The sequence below is a fragment of the Aquarana catesbeiana genome, linkage group LG10 (genome assembly GCF_042186555.1).
Source record: "Aquarana catesbeiana isolate 2022-GZ linkage group LG10, ASM4218655v1, whole genome shotgun sequence".
NCBI lineage: Eukaryota > Metazoa > Chordata > Amphibia > Anura > Ranidae > Aquarana > Aquarana catesbeiana.
Genome location: NC_133333.1, coordinates 164763787 through 164777969, shown reverse-complemented (window position 1 = coordinate 164777969; position 14183 = coordinate 164763787). Strand labels below are relative to the sequence as shown.

The following is a 14183-nucleotide window of genomic DNA, read 5'->3' as shown; positions in this document are numbered from 1 at the left end:
CAGTGTTGCAGGCTATAGCCTACAGCGCTGATCAAGTGGGGAAAATCGTACAGGGCGGTTGTACAGAAGTCAGTTAGTAGCTCCTCTTCTGTACAGCTTCCGTGTCCATACATGGATTGAAAGTCACAAAGTTCTTGCTGAAGTGGTTGAATTTCCATCCATGTAGGGCCGGCTTTAAATTTCCCTTGTTGGAAGAAATCCTATACATGTATGGCTAGCCTTTAGGCTCATTCACATTGGTACCCGGGAGTAGTAAAAGCATACCGCCGTTCAGGGATGTACACATGTTACAGCATACAATTGAACTCCCTGTCATGTTTGGCAGGCAGCATCGCCACTGAACTTGACCCAATCAAAGTAATAGGGGCTGCACTGCAACCGCCTTACAGCTGCATGCAATGCACATGGTTTTGGCATGGTGGTTCAGCCTTTTTAAGGGTTTAAACAGGTGACCTATTTCCGCTCAGCTGCCTGTCAATCACCCTCTAGAAAGTGACTCACTACAAATTGCTTTTCAGAGGGGTAGCAAGGGCTGCTGCACATCTGAACAAGCCTTTTCCTTTTTGCTCGCTGTTTGCGTCATTTGACCAGCTTGTTAGTGGACAATAGAGGGAAGAAAGTGTCTGGTTTGTAAACACAAAGTGTGCTCAAAAGCAGAAACCTCAGACATTTTAGGTGGGTGTCATCTTCACTTTCTCATATTGGGTTTCCTCACCGTGTCTGTGGGGGCTGCTGTGTGTAAGAAAAGAGGGGGGCATGCATGCTAGGTGTGGTTTCCTACACTTATCGCATTAAGTGTGAAATGAATTGTGGTTTTTACACTCCAATGTTTACTTGGGTTTTTTTTAGTTTGTGTATTTTATCTGCATTTCAAGTGTGATTTCAGTGTGATTTCACAAAGAGATTATGTTTGTTTACTTTGTGGTTTTTACTTCCTAGAATTTTTAGTTTGTTTTTGCTTTTAATTTGTTTTAAAGTGATGGAATGTTTACAAACATCAGCCGCCAGTCATCGTAGAGTGATTGCAGTTTGACTATTGAGAACAGATACTTATCACAGATCCCTTTTCAGTGTTACTGGCCATTTGACTTTTTTTTTTTTTTTTTTTTCCTTTTTATGCTGGCCATACACAGATTGAATTGCAGCTGGTTTAGCAGGGACCAGACAAATTTCGATCCATTTATGGGCAGGGAGGTTGATCAATAGATTGACTTATGTACTACCGCCCTGTTGGATTTTTGCTGCTTGATCAGCACTGCAGCTATAGTCAGCAGCGCTGATCAGTGTATTCTGGCGGCACAAATGTCTCTCCGCTGCCAGAATACAAAGGCATAGTGGGAGGATTCCCCCATCGAGTGTGTTAATCGGGGGAGTCGAGTCATGTTTTGTATTTTATTTTTTTTCTGTTCAACCCACTATGTGCTGCCTTAGGCAGGCCATAAACGGTTCGAATCTCGGCTTGTTCAGCAGGAACTGGCCGAGATTCGAACCATGTATGGGCAGGCTTAATGTACCCATGTTGATCGAATAACTTGGGTTCAACCAGCCTTTCATATTTTAAATGCAATTATTGCTAGTGACTATTATAGCTGCTAGCAGTAATTGCTGTTTTCCCCCAACGTGGATGGCTCCATGAGAGGGATTTCCCCATCAACACTGTCTTTGTTGTTTAGGGCAGTTTTTCTCAACTCCAGTCCTCAAGGCACTCCCAACAGGTCATGTTTTCAGGATTTCCCCTAGCTGAAACGACTGTGGTAATTACTAAGGCAGTGCAACTGATCAAATCACCTGTGCAAAATAATGAAAAGCCTGAAAACATGACCTGTTGGGGCTCCTTCAGAACGTGAGTTGAGAAACACTGGATTAAGGAATCAAGTGATTTTCTTTCCTGCAATCTGTGGTCGCAGGAAAGAAAATGCTCCATATATGGCCATACACACGGGCCGAATATCAGGCAGTGTTGGCCTTGCTCAACAGAAAGCGGATGACATTCTGCCCATGTGTATGGCAGCCGGTCTGACAGAAGCCGGACGAACGTCTGGCTTTTGTCGAAGGGACATGACCAAAAAAGGTCTGCCGATCAGCATCCAGTCAGTGCAGGCAGCCAATGGAGAGCTGACCAGTGTGTTCTAGCAGGGTGGCCGCCCCCTGTCAGAACACAATAGCTCAGCGGGGAGATCGCTGTACTAAAATTGGATTGTCAGTACAGTGGCTCCACAGTGTTTATTTTTTTTTTTGTTCAGTCCACTGGGTTGAACGAAAAAAAAATAGCATGTAGTAGGCTTCAAAGAGAAGTATGGAATTATTTTTTTATTTGAGAATCATACCTAGGTGGATGCAGCATCTGTCCCCTGATGGCTCTAATGCCCTGTACACACGGTCGGATTTTCCGACGGAAAAAGTGTGATAGGACCTTGTTGTCGGAAAATCCGACCGTGTGTAGGCTCCATCACACATTTTCCATCGGAATTTCCGAGACACAAAGTTTGAGAGCTTTCTATAAAATTTTCCAACAACAAAATCCGTTGTCAGAAATTCCGATCGTGTGTACACAAATCCGACTCACAAAGTGCCACGCATGCTCAGAATAAATTAAGAGACGAAAGCTATTGGCTACTGCCCCGTTTATAGACCCAACGTACGTGTTTTACGTCACCGCGTTCAGAACGATTGCATTTCCCGACAACTTTGTGTGACCGTGTGTATGCAAGACAAGTTTGAGCCAACATCCGTCGGGAAAAAATCCATGGATTTTGTTGTCGGAATGTCCGATCAATGTCCGACCGTGTGTATGGGGCATAAGGCTGAGAACCAAGTGATCAAACACTGCCGATTGCTCTGTTCCCAGAGCTCCCTAAGCAGAGTGTTAGTGACTGCCATTGGCTCTCTGCTGCTCTCTCCCCCCATCCCTCCCTCGCTCACTGGAGCGCTGGGCTGTGGAGGGAGCAGCCGGCTCAGGCTCTCAGCAGCTTGCTGAGAGGCTGAGCCGGGTGCCAGTTCAGGCACGTGGGCACATCCCGACATATGGTCATGATCTTTCCCAAACCTGATCTGGCTCTGACGTCAGTCGACAGCAGTCTTGAGCCGGCTGTCTGCTGAAAATGGATGACAAGAGTGCAGAATGAACTGTATTCCTGTGATCCACAGGAGAAGTACAGCCAACTGAGCTTTGGCTCTACTTCTCCTTTAAGGAAACATGTGGAAGTGTCCATACTATTTAGAGATGAGCACTACAAAAACAGCTGAAAATACACCGTACTTTTCTTTTATTTCTTTGAGATGTGGAATCGGATTTCCCCGCAGTGTGCCCACGGTTCTCTGGTTACTGGCCTCTGAGCTGACTTCAAACATGTCAGATGGTCACTGATATCAGCTCACTTTTTTTAGTGTAAACAACTTTTTTTTTCTTCTGAAAATGCTTGTTTTTCTTTTATTCTGAAGATATAGAAAAAATCCCAACAGCTTCGTCACCTGTTGCTGTTTGTCATCCTGCTAAGCGAATATCTGATTTGGGGAAATAAAGCCTTGCTTAAAGTGTGCCCACACAACCACATCATCTTCTTTTTTTTCTGATTGGGCTTTGTGCGGATGTAGGAAGTTCCGCTTCTCTCCAAATGTCACCACATATTACTTTTTACAGCAGAAATGTTCTGCATGTCCTTTCAGGTGAACTACTGTGCAGTTGCACTCTGGTGTACTGGCACAGAGTGTTAAGGCAGAACTCTGGGCATTTAGGTCCACCTCCCTCACCCCCCCCCCCCAAATGTTACATTTAAAACTAGTCCTCTCCGCTCCTCCCAGGACCTCCTGCTCTCTAGCTGCCTTGTCACCACTTCCCATGCTCACCTCCAGGACTTCCCCAGAACCTCTACCATCCTCTGGAACTCCCTGCCCCAGTATGTCTGGTCAGCACCTACCCTGTCGGCCTTTAGGCGATCCCTGAAAACTAATTAATTTATTCAGGGAAGCCTACCCCACCTCCACCTACCCTGTTTCCCCGAAAATAAGACCTAGCGTGATTGTTGGTGATGGCTGCAATATAAGCCCTACCCCCCAAATAAGGCCTACCCTGTTTCCCCGAAAAAAAGCCCTACCCTGAAAAGAAGACCTACAAGGACTTTAACTAGGGCTTGTTTGGGGGGTAGGGCTTATATTGCAGCCATCACTGACAGTCACGCTAGGTCTTATTTTTGGGGAAACAGGGTAAGAACTGTACTTGAGTCACCTCCATCAGATACTCCCCCACAGCTATTACCTTTTGTACCACCTCCCCCTCCCTTTAGATTGTAAGCTCCATTAGCAGGGCCTACATTGTATAGTGCTGTGTAAACTGTTGGCGCTATATACAATGCCTTGAAAAAGTATTCATACCCCTTGAAATGTTCCACATTTTGTCATGTTACAACCAAAAACGTTGTTTATTGAGATTTTATGTGATAGACCAGCACAAAGTGGCATATAATTGTGACGTGGAAGGAAAATAATAAATGGTTTTCAAACTTTTTTTACTAATATTTAAAGTGTGGCGTGCATTTGTATTCAGCCCCCAGTGTCAATACTTTGTATAACCACCTTTCTAGGCTGATGAAGGAAGCGTGGCTTGCTTCCGAAACGCGTTACCATTGGCTCTCACGGCGCATAGACTGACCGCTCCTCTCTACACTCCCGCTGGAGATACATACTTTGGTTAGATATCCAAACACCAGACAGACCATCCTGGCTATACAGGGCAGCTCTAGGCCACCTTTCTTTGGATGGATCTCAGGCTGATCTTGCTCCCTCTATACAGCTTGCCTTCTTCCTATAACGGATAAAGACCATAACTCCCAGGTCACACTTGGAATTCCCATCCACTGTGAACTTTCATTACCCCCCACCACACCCGCTTATGAGTGCCATTGCTGTTTATATCATTTTTTATCTTTTAATAAATTGTGCTACACAATGCCTGCTTGGCGCTTTTTTTCCCTTCCCTCTTGCCATTCAGATTGTAGATTCCCAGCCCACTTCTAAAGGCAGCCTTGCAAGCATCTATGGTGTTAGCCAGTCTTTTTATTATTGACATTTATTCCTATACCTCTGGGAATTTTTTTTTTTTAATCAGTTGCTTAATTATATCCTATGACCATGGGATTGGCACAGAGATGGTGCTATAGTATATTGTGTTTAGTTTTCCGGCACACAGCATTTTGCTTTTAGGCCACAGTTACATTTCGGCCTAGTTACATTACAGTTACTTATCTGACCAGAGCACCTTCTTCCACATGTTTTTTGTGTCTCTCACATGGCTTCTCCCAAACTGCAAACAGGACTTTTTATGGCTTTCAACAATAGCTTTCTAATAACAATAGCTGTCCTGTGGACAGATTCTCCCACCTTAGCTGTGGATCTCTGCAGCTCCTCCAGAGTTACCAGGGGGTCTCTTGGCTGCGTCTCTAAATAAATGCTCTCCTTGCCTGGCCTGTCAGTTTAGGTGGACCATTTTTGGATGATGGATTGAACAGTGCTCCTTGACATGTTCAAAGCTTGGGATTTTTTTTTATAACCTAACCCTGCTTTAAACGGACCCACAACCTTACCCCTGACCTGTCTGGTGTGTTCCTTGGCCTTCATGATGCTGTTTGTTCACTAAAGTTCTCTAAGGTTCTCTAACCTATGAGGGCTTCACAGGACAGCTGTATTTATACTGAGATTAAATTACACACAGGTGGACTCTATTTACTAATTAGGTGACTTCTAAAGGTAATTGGTTCCACTAGATTTGAGTTAGGGGTATCAGAGTAAAGGGGGCCGAATACAAATGCACGCCACACTTTTCAGATATTTATTTGTAAAAAATTTGGAAATCCATTTATCATTTTCCTTCCTTTTCACAATTCTGTGCCACTTTGTGTTGGTCTATGAAATACAATCTGGGGTGCCAATTGAAATTCTCAAAATAAATATCTGAGGGTGGTTACGGATTCATTCCATATATATATTAATTTGTCTATTCCTGTAGTTAGCTAGTCTATTAAAACTCTGATAATGTTACTGTTGATAGCACAATAATATGAGGTTAGCTATGAAAAAAACACACTGCTTAATAAAGCAACATCTTATTTATTTCCCAAGAAAATAGGAAAATGCAAACCTGAAAATACTATAGAGCATATAAAAAAAGAACATCAAAAATACTTATCAAGGCTGTCCCCTAGACATGGTCCCATCAGCTGGGCTCAGGATGGTAACAGAGAACCATGTGGCTTAGACAGCCATCAGGCACGAGCCAAGAGTGGAAAAGGGGCGATTTCCCTTCTGTGTGCACTTTTTACACATTCATTCAGACTCACTCATAACCGCACCCCACTACCCTTCTGTCCAATGAGATATTGCCAAGAGGTAGTCCATTTAATATATTCTGTTTCTGTCCATCCTGCTGTATTGGCCTCCAGGGGCAGTTCTTAGCTTGCCATTTGATCTTCTGTAGCAGGACATTCATTAATCATCTTGTCAGCCATGGTCCTTTTTGAAGCTTGCTTGCAGAGCTAATCAAGGATTTCCATCACACCAGTTGATCAGGAGCCAAGCTTTTGTTCTACAAAGCTTTGATGTTCAACTTGTTACATTCCAGTCACTTGGTATCAACCAGAAAGAGAAACTCCAGAAATATGATATTAAACCATGTTGCCTTCCAACAGTCTATTACATAAAATCCCAATAAAAGACATTTACGTGTTTGGTTGTAACATGACAAAATGTGGAAAATTTTGAGGGGTATGAATACTTTTTCAAGGCACCGTAAATCCTGTAGAATACCTGTTTTTATGCATTTTTTTTGAGGCGGTCTGGTGACATACCAGAAAGGTTACCTTTTTCTTGTGTCAAACAGCTAATTACCCAGTTGAAATACAAATCGATGAAATGTCTTATCGGTCAAAGAATTTGTGGTTAAATCCAATCACTTTTGTGATTCATGCTCTTCTTGCATACAGAACTTCCAAGAGTGACAGCACATTCTCTGTTAGGCTACTTTCACACTGGGGCGGCGGGTCAGTTGTTTTAGCGGCACTTTTCGGGCGCTAGCGGGGTGCTTTTAACCCCCGCTAGTGGCCGAAGAAAGGGTTAAAACCGCCCGCGTAGCGGCACTTCCAAATCGCTTTATATTCATTCCAATAGGCAGGGGTGCTGTAGGAGCGCTGTATACAGAGCTCCCAAACAGCCCCAAAGATGCTGCTTGCAGGACTTTTTTTCCAGTCCCGCAAGCACACCGCCCCAGTGTGAAAGCACTCAAACTTTTACACTGGGGAGGCATGAGAGGCAGTTTTCAGGTGCTATTTTTAGCGCTAAAACACCTGAAAACTGCCTCGGTGTCTTACAGTTAAAGTACATGTGAACCTTAACTGAATGACATAGTTTGCTAAAACTCTATGTGTCATAACCAGTTTCATAATGTGGTGAACATCAGCACTGCTGATCTCCTGCCACTCTGTGACTACATGTATTCTAGCGAAGGCTGTATAGTATTTTTTAAGGGTGGATTTCCTGGTGGTGACAATAGACCATGTCTGTGCAATTTGCATCCACACAACCGCTTTTTATCTTCATTGGGAGCATGTGAAAATGCAGGAGTACAATTAGCATATAACTGTGTCTGAACTCCATGGCAGGACCACCAGGTATTTTAAAGAAGCCACAGATTTAAAAATATTGAATATGAAAGCCTATATGAGATTTTAGTATTTGGTTTAAAACAACACCTGTCACATAAAAGCATCATAAATCTTTCATGTGTGATAAAACCGGTGTGCTTTATTTTCTCTCTTCTTCTTTTCAAGAGTGGACGTGAACAAAGATAACCAAATTAGTGCACAGGAGATGCAGCAATGGATCATGGATAAGACCGAAGAGCATTTTAAGGAGGCCGTGAAGGAGAATAAGCTTCACTTCCAGGCTGTGGATCCGGATGGGGATGGTAGGAAATGGTTCACTTAATCCCTGTACACACTAATAGTCTATTTTTCGTTCAACTCAGTGGGTTAAAGGAAAAAAACTGACAGTTCTGGTTGGAGCCTCTGTACTAACGATCCAACGTTAGTACAGCAAACTCCCACGCTGAGCTGTTGTGTTTTGACAGGGGGGCGGCCCCTCGCCAAAACACTCCGATCAGCGCTGTCTGCCATTGGCTGAGAGTGCTGATCGGGAGCCAGTCGGCTGCTGTTTTGTCAGCATGCTTATCCGACAGAAGCTGGCCAAGCGGTGGGCTTCTGTCGAACCGGCTGACATACACACAGGCCAAGTGTTGGACAGATTTTATTGAACTGACCATTGTCTCCCCATATTCAGCCCGCGTGTACTAGGCATTCAGTTCTGTAACAGACAACCAAAGGACTTGCCATACAAGCCAAGTTGTATAGCTGGGCTGTGGAAATGTACAAATTCAGTGTTAGTGGCCAGTCTGTGTTGCAGGTCAATAAATTCAGTGTTAGTGGTCTGTCTGCATTGCAGGTCAATAAATCAACACCAGTATGCGAGTAAAAAAGATATAAAAATAGTTCATATGCAGCGCTTGAAAAAATAAGCCTGAAGGAAATGGAATCCAGGGAGGTGGTGTGTAGAAAAGACAGGATCCTTACACCAGCCTCAGTGTATGCAGTGACACATCACACCACAGTGCACCTATAAAATACTCTTACCAGAAGGCAGATGAACATAAGCGAAAAAGCACAGGTGCCATGGATGTCTCCAGGCTCCAGCATGTACTGCGCTCCCACAGTGCAGACACTGCAACTGTTTTCCCTCTCCAAAGTTTAGTGATAGGTAAGGATGAGCTCAGGCATGTTCGCAGCTGCATGTGCCCGCGCCTGCCAGGAAGATGACATTCCGCAGAGCTAACCACAGACAGTGAGACATTTCCCGATCTGTGCAGCCGCGGATCAGAAAATGTCTCACTGCCTGTGATTAGCGATGCGATGTGTCAGCTTCCTGGTGGGCGCATGCACGTGGAGCTGCAAACACGCCTGAGCTCATCCTTGGTGACAGTTTTCTGCTCAGAACCCAGCCCTACTCCTCTCGGTTATCCAATAAAGGAAATGCGCCCAAAAATGGATATAAGGAAGCGCATAGTGAAGCTCGTTTGGGTAAATAATGAATTTTTGCGAAAAAACTCACAAAACGAAGTTTAAAAAATGAGAATTAAAAAGATAGTGTGGCCGCGGCTCATAGCGTACTTGTGTCTTCAAGGCATCACCTAATGCATTTCAACCAATAGGTCGTCATCGGAGGCGCGGTTAGTGGACACATGCACGCAGTATATATACACAACTGGAATTTTCATCACCGGGTGTGTATTGGAGACAAAAGACGTCTGGAAATGCTAATTAGATGCGTTCCAACGATCGGAAATGGTGAGAAACACCGACCCATTCATTAAAGAAAGAATCGGTGCATACTAATTGAAAACGACATGAGCATATCTATACAACTTTCAATTAAGAGAGTAAATATGCAATACAGTATATAGCGTATATACAGTGGGGACGGAAAGTATTCAGACCCCCTTACATTTTTCACTCTGTTATATTGCAGCCATTTGCTAAAATCATTTAAGTTCATTTCTTTTCCCTAATTTATGTACACACAGCACCCCATATTGACAGAAAAACAGAATTGTTGACATTTTTGCAGATTTATTAAAAAAGAAAAACTGAAATATCACATGGTCCTAAGTATTCAGACCCTTTGCTGTGACACTCTATTTAACTCAGGTGCTGTCCATTTCTTCTGATCATCCTTGAGATGAAAAAACTTCATTTGAGTCCAGCTGTGTTTGATTATACTGATTGGACTTGATTAGGAACGCCACACACCTGTCTATATAAGACCTTACAGCTCACAGTGCATGTCAGAGCAAATGAGAATCATGAGGCCAAAGGAACTGCCTGAAGAGCTCAGAGACAGAATTGTGGCAAGGCACAGATCTGGCCAAGGTTACAAAAAAATTTTTGCTGCACTTAAGATTCCTAAGAGCACAGTGGCCTCCATAATCCTTAAATGGAAGACGTTTGGGACGACCAGAACCCTTCCTAGAGCTGGCTGTCCGGCCAAACTGAGCTATCGGGGGAGAAGAGTCTTAGTGAGAGAGGTAAAGAAGAACCCAAAGATCACTGTGGCTGCGCTCCAGAGATGTAGTCGGGAGATGGGAGAAAGTTGTAGAAAGTCAACCTTCACTGCTGCCCTCCACCAGTCTGGGCTTTATGGCAGAGTGGCCCGATGGAAGCCTCTCCTCACTGTAAGACACATGAAAGCCCGCATGGAGTTTGCTAAAAAAAAAAAAAAAAAAAACACCTGAAGGACTCCAAGATGGTGAGAAATAAGATTCTCTGGTCTGATGAGACCAAGATAGAACTTTCTGGCCTTAATTCTAAGCGGTATGTGTGGAGAAAACCAGACACTGCTCATCACCTGTCCAATACAGTTCCAACAGTGAAGCATGGTGGTGGCAGCATCATGCTGTGGGTGTGTTTTTCAGCTGCAGGGACAGGATGACTGGTTGCAATCGAGGGAAAGATGAATGAGGCCAAGTACAGGGATATCCTGGACGAAAATCTTCTCCAGAGTGCTCAGGACCTCAGACTGGGCCGAAGGTTTACCTTCCAACAAGACAATGACCCTAAGCACACAGCTATAATAAGGACGGAGTGGCTTCACAACAACTCCATGACTGTTCTTGAATGGCCCAGCCAGAGCCCTGACTTAAACCCAACTGATCATCTCTGGAGAGACCTAAAAATGGCCATCCACCAACGTTTACCATCCAACCTGACAGAACTGGAGAGGATCTGCAAGGAGGAATGGCAGAGGATCCCCAAATCCAGGTGTGAAAAACTTGTTGCATCTTTCCCAAAAAGACTCATGGCTGTATTAGATCAAAAGGGTGCTTCTACTAAATACTGAGCAAAGGGTCTGAATACTTAGGACCATGTGATATTTCAGTTTTTCTTTTGTAATAAATCTGCAAAAATTTCAACAATTCTGTGTTTTTCTGTCAATATGGGGTGCTGTGTGTACATTTAATGAGGGAAAAAAAATGAACTTAAATGATTTTAGCAAATGGCTGCAATATAATAAAGAGTGAAAAATTTAAGGGGGTCTGAATACTTTCCGTCCCCACTGTAAAAGAAACAATCCACAAAGAATAAAAGAATCTATTGCTCTCCGTATAACAGGTTTAACCACTTGCCGACCGCCGCACGACTATATACGTCGGCAGAATGGCACGGGCAGGCAAAAGGACGTGTATGTACGTCCTTGCCTGCCCGCGGGTGGGGGGTCCGATCGGACCCCCCCCCGGTGCCTGCGGCGGTCGGCAAATCTTCTCCGGCGATCGGAGGTGAGGGGGAGGCCATCCATTCGTGGCCCCCCCCTCGCGATCGCTCTCAGCCAATGGCATCATTTCCCTGCCTCTGTATTGTACACAGAGGCAGAGGAAATGATGTCATCTCTCCTCGGCTCGGTATTTTCCGTTCCGGGCCGAGGAGAGAAGACTGCAATGTAAGTGCACAACACTACACACACACAGTAGAACATGCCAGGCACACAAAACACCCCGATCCCCCCCCCGATCGCCCCCCGATCCCCCCCCAATCACCCCCCCCCCTGTCACAAACTGACACCAAGCAGGTTTTTTTTTTTTTTTTTTTTTTTTTTTTCTGATTACTGCATGGTGTCAGTTTGTGACAGTTACAGTGTTAGGGCAGTGAGTGTTAGGCCCCCTGTAGGTCTAGGGTACCCCCCTAACCCCCCCTAATAAAGTTTTAACCCCTTGATCACCCCCTGTCACCAGTGTCGCTAAGCGATCATTTTTCTGATCGCTGTATTAGTGTCGCTGGTGACGCTAGTTAGGGACGTAAATATTTAGGTTCACCGTCAGCGTTTTATAGCGACAGGGACCCCCATATACTACCTAATAAATGTTTTAACCCCTTGATTGCCCCCTAGTTAACCCTTTCACCACTGATCACCGTATAACTGTTACGGGTGACGCTGGTTAGTTTGTTTATTTTTTATAGTGTCAGGGCACCCGCCGTTTATTACCGAATAAAGATTTAGCCCCCTGATCACCCGACGGTGATATGCGTCGCCCCAGGCAGCGTCAGATTAGCGCCAGTACCGCTAACACCCACACACGCAGCATACGCCTCCCTTAGTGGTATAGTATCTGTACAGATCAATATCTGATCCGATCAGATCTATACTAGCGTCCCCAGCAGTTTAGGGTTCCCAAAAACAGTGTTAGCGGGATCAGCCCAGATACCTGCTAGCACCTGCATTTTGCCCCTCCGCCCAGCTCGGCCCAGCCCACCCAAGTGCAGTATCGATCGATCACTGTCACTTACAAAACACTAAACGCATAACTGCAGCGTTCGCAGAGTCAGGCCTGATCCCTGCGATCGCTAACAGTTTTTTTGGTAGCATTTTGGTGAACTGGCAAGCACCAGCCCCAGGCAGCGTCAGGTTAGTGCCAGTAGCGCTAACACCCACGCACGCACCGTACACCTCCCTTAGTGGTATAGTATCTGAACTGATCAATATCTGATCCGATCAGATCTATACTGGCGTCCCCAGCAGTTTAGGGTTCCCAAAAACGCAGTGTTAGCGGGATCAACCCAGATACCTGCTAGCACCTGCGTTTTGCCCCTCCGCCCAGCCCAGCCCACCCAAGTGCAGTATCGATCGATCACTGTCACTTACAAAACACTAAATGCATAACTGCAGCGTTCGCAGAGTCAGGCCTGATCCCTGCGATCGTTAACAGTTTTTTTGGTAGCGTTTTGGTGAACTGGCAAGCGCCAGCGGCCTAGTACACCCCGGTCGTAGTCAAACCAGCACTGCAGTAACACTTGGTGACGTGGCGAGTCCCATAAGTGCAGTTCAAGCTGGTGAGGTGGCAAGCACAAATAGTGTCCCGCTGCCACCAAGAAGACAAACACAGGCCCGTCATGCCCATAGTGCCCTTCCTGCTGCATTCGCCAATCCTAATTGGGAACCCACCACTTCTGCAGCGCCCGTACTTCCCCCATTCACATCCCCAACCAAATGCAGTCGGCTGCATGAGAGGCATTTTTATGTCCTCCCGAGTACCCCTACCCAACGAACCCCCCCAAAAAAGATGTTGTGTCTGCAGCAAGTGCGGATATAGGCGTGACACCCGCTATTATTGTCCCTCCTGTCCTGACAATCCTGGTCTTTGCATTGGTGAATGTTTTGAACGCTACCATTCATTAGTTGAGTATTAGCGTAGGGTACAGCATTGCACAGACTAGGACACACTTTCACAGGGTCTCCCAAGATGCCATCGCATTTTGAGAGACCCGAACCTGGAACCGGTTACAGTTATAAAAGTTACAGTTACAAAAAAAGTGTAAAAAAAAAAAAAAAAAAAAAAAACACAAACAAAAATATAAAATAAAAAATAATAGTTGTAGTTTTATTGTTCTCTCTCTATTCTCTCTCTCTCTCTCTATTCTCTCTATTGTTCTGCTCTTTTTTACTGTATTCTATTCTGCAATGTTTTATTGTTATTATGTTTTATCATGTTTGCTTTTCAGGTCTGCAATTTTTTATACTTTACCGTTTACTGTGCTTTATTGTTAACCATTTTTTTGTCTTCAGGTACGCCATTCACGACTTTGAGTGGTTATACCAGAATGATGCCTGCAGGTTTAGGTATCATCTTGGTATCATTCTTTTCAGCCAGCGGTCGGCTTTCATGTAAAAGCAATCCTAGCGGCTAATTAGCCTCTAGACTGCTTTTACAAGCAGTGGGAGAGAATGCCCCCCCCCCCCACCGTCTTCCGTGTTTTTCTCTGGCTCTCCTGTCTCAACAGGGAACCTGAGAATGCAGCTGGTGATTCAACCAGCTGACCATAGAGCTGATCAGAGACCAGAGTGGCTCCAAACATCTCTATGGCCTAAGAAACCGGAAGCTACGAGCATTTTATGACTTAGATTTCGCCGGATGTAAATAGCGCCATTGGGAAATTGGGAAAGCATTTTATCATACCGATCTTGGTGTGGTCAGATGCTTTGAGGGCAGAGGAGAAATCTAGGGTCTAATAGACCCCAATTTTTTCAAAAAAGAGTACCTGTCACTACCTATTGCTATCATAGGGGATATTTACATTCCCTGAGATAACAATAAA

The 14183-nt window shown here is 44.8% G+C and overlaps 1 protein-coding gene across 1 annotated transcript in view; it reads left to right on the top strand.

Annotated features, from left to right (window-relative positions):
- Positions 1-14183, top strand: part of SDF4 (stromal cell derived factor 4) — a 93807-nt gene that overhangs the window by 28073 nt on the left and 51551 nt on the right. Inside the window, exon 3 of the mRNA XM_073602885.1 lies at positions 7818-7954. Within this exon, the coding sequence (XP_073458986.1) occupies positions 7818-7954 (137 nt within the window). The remainder of the gene's footprint in view (positions 1-7817; positions 7955-14183) is intronic.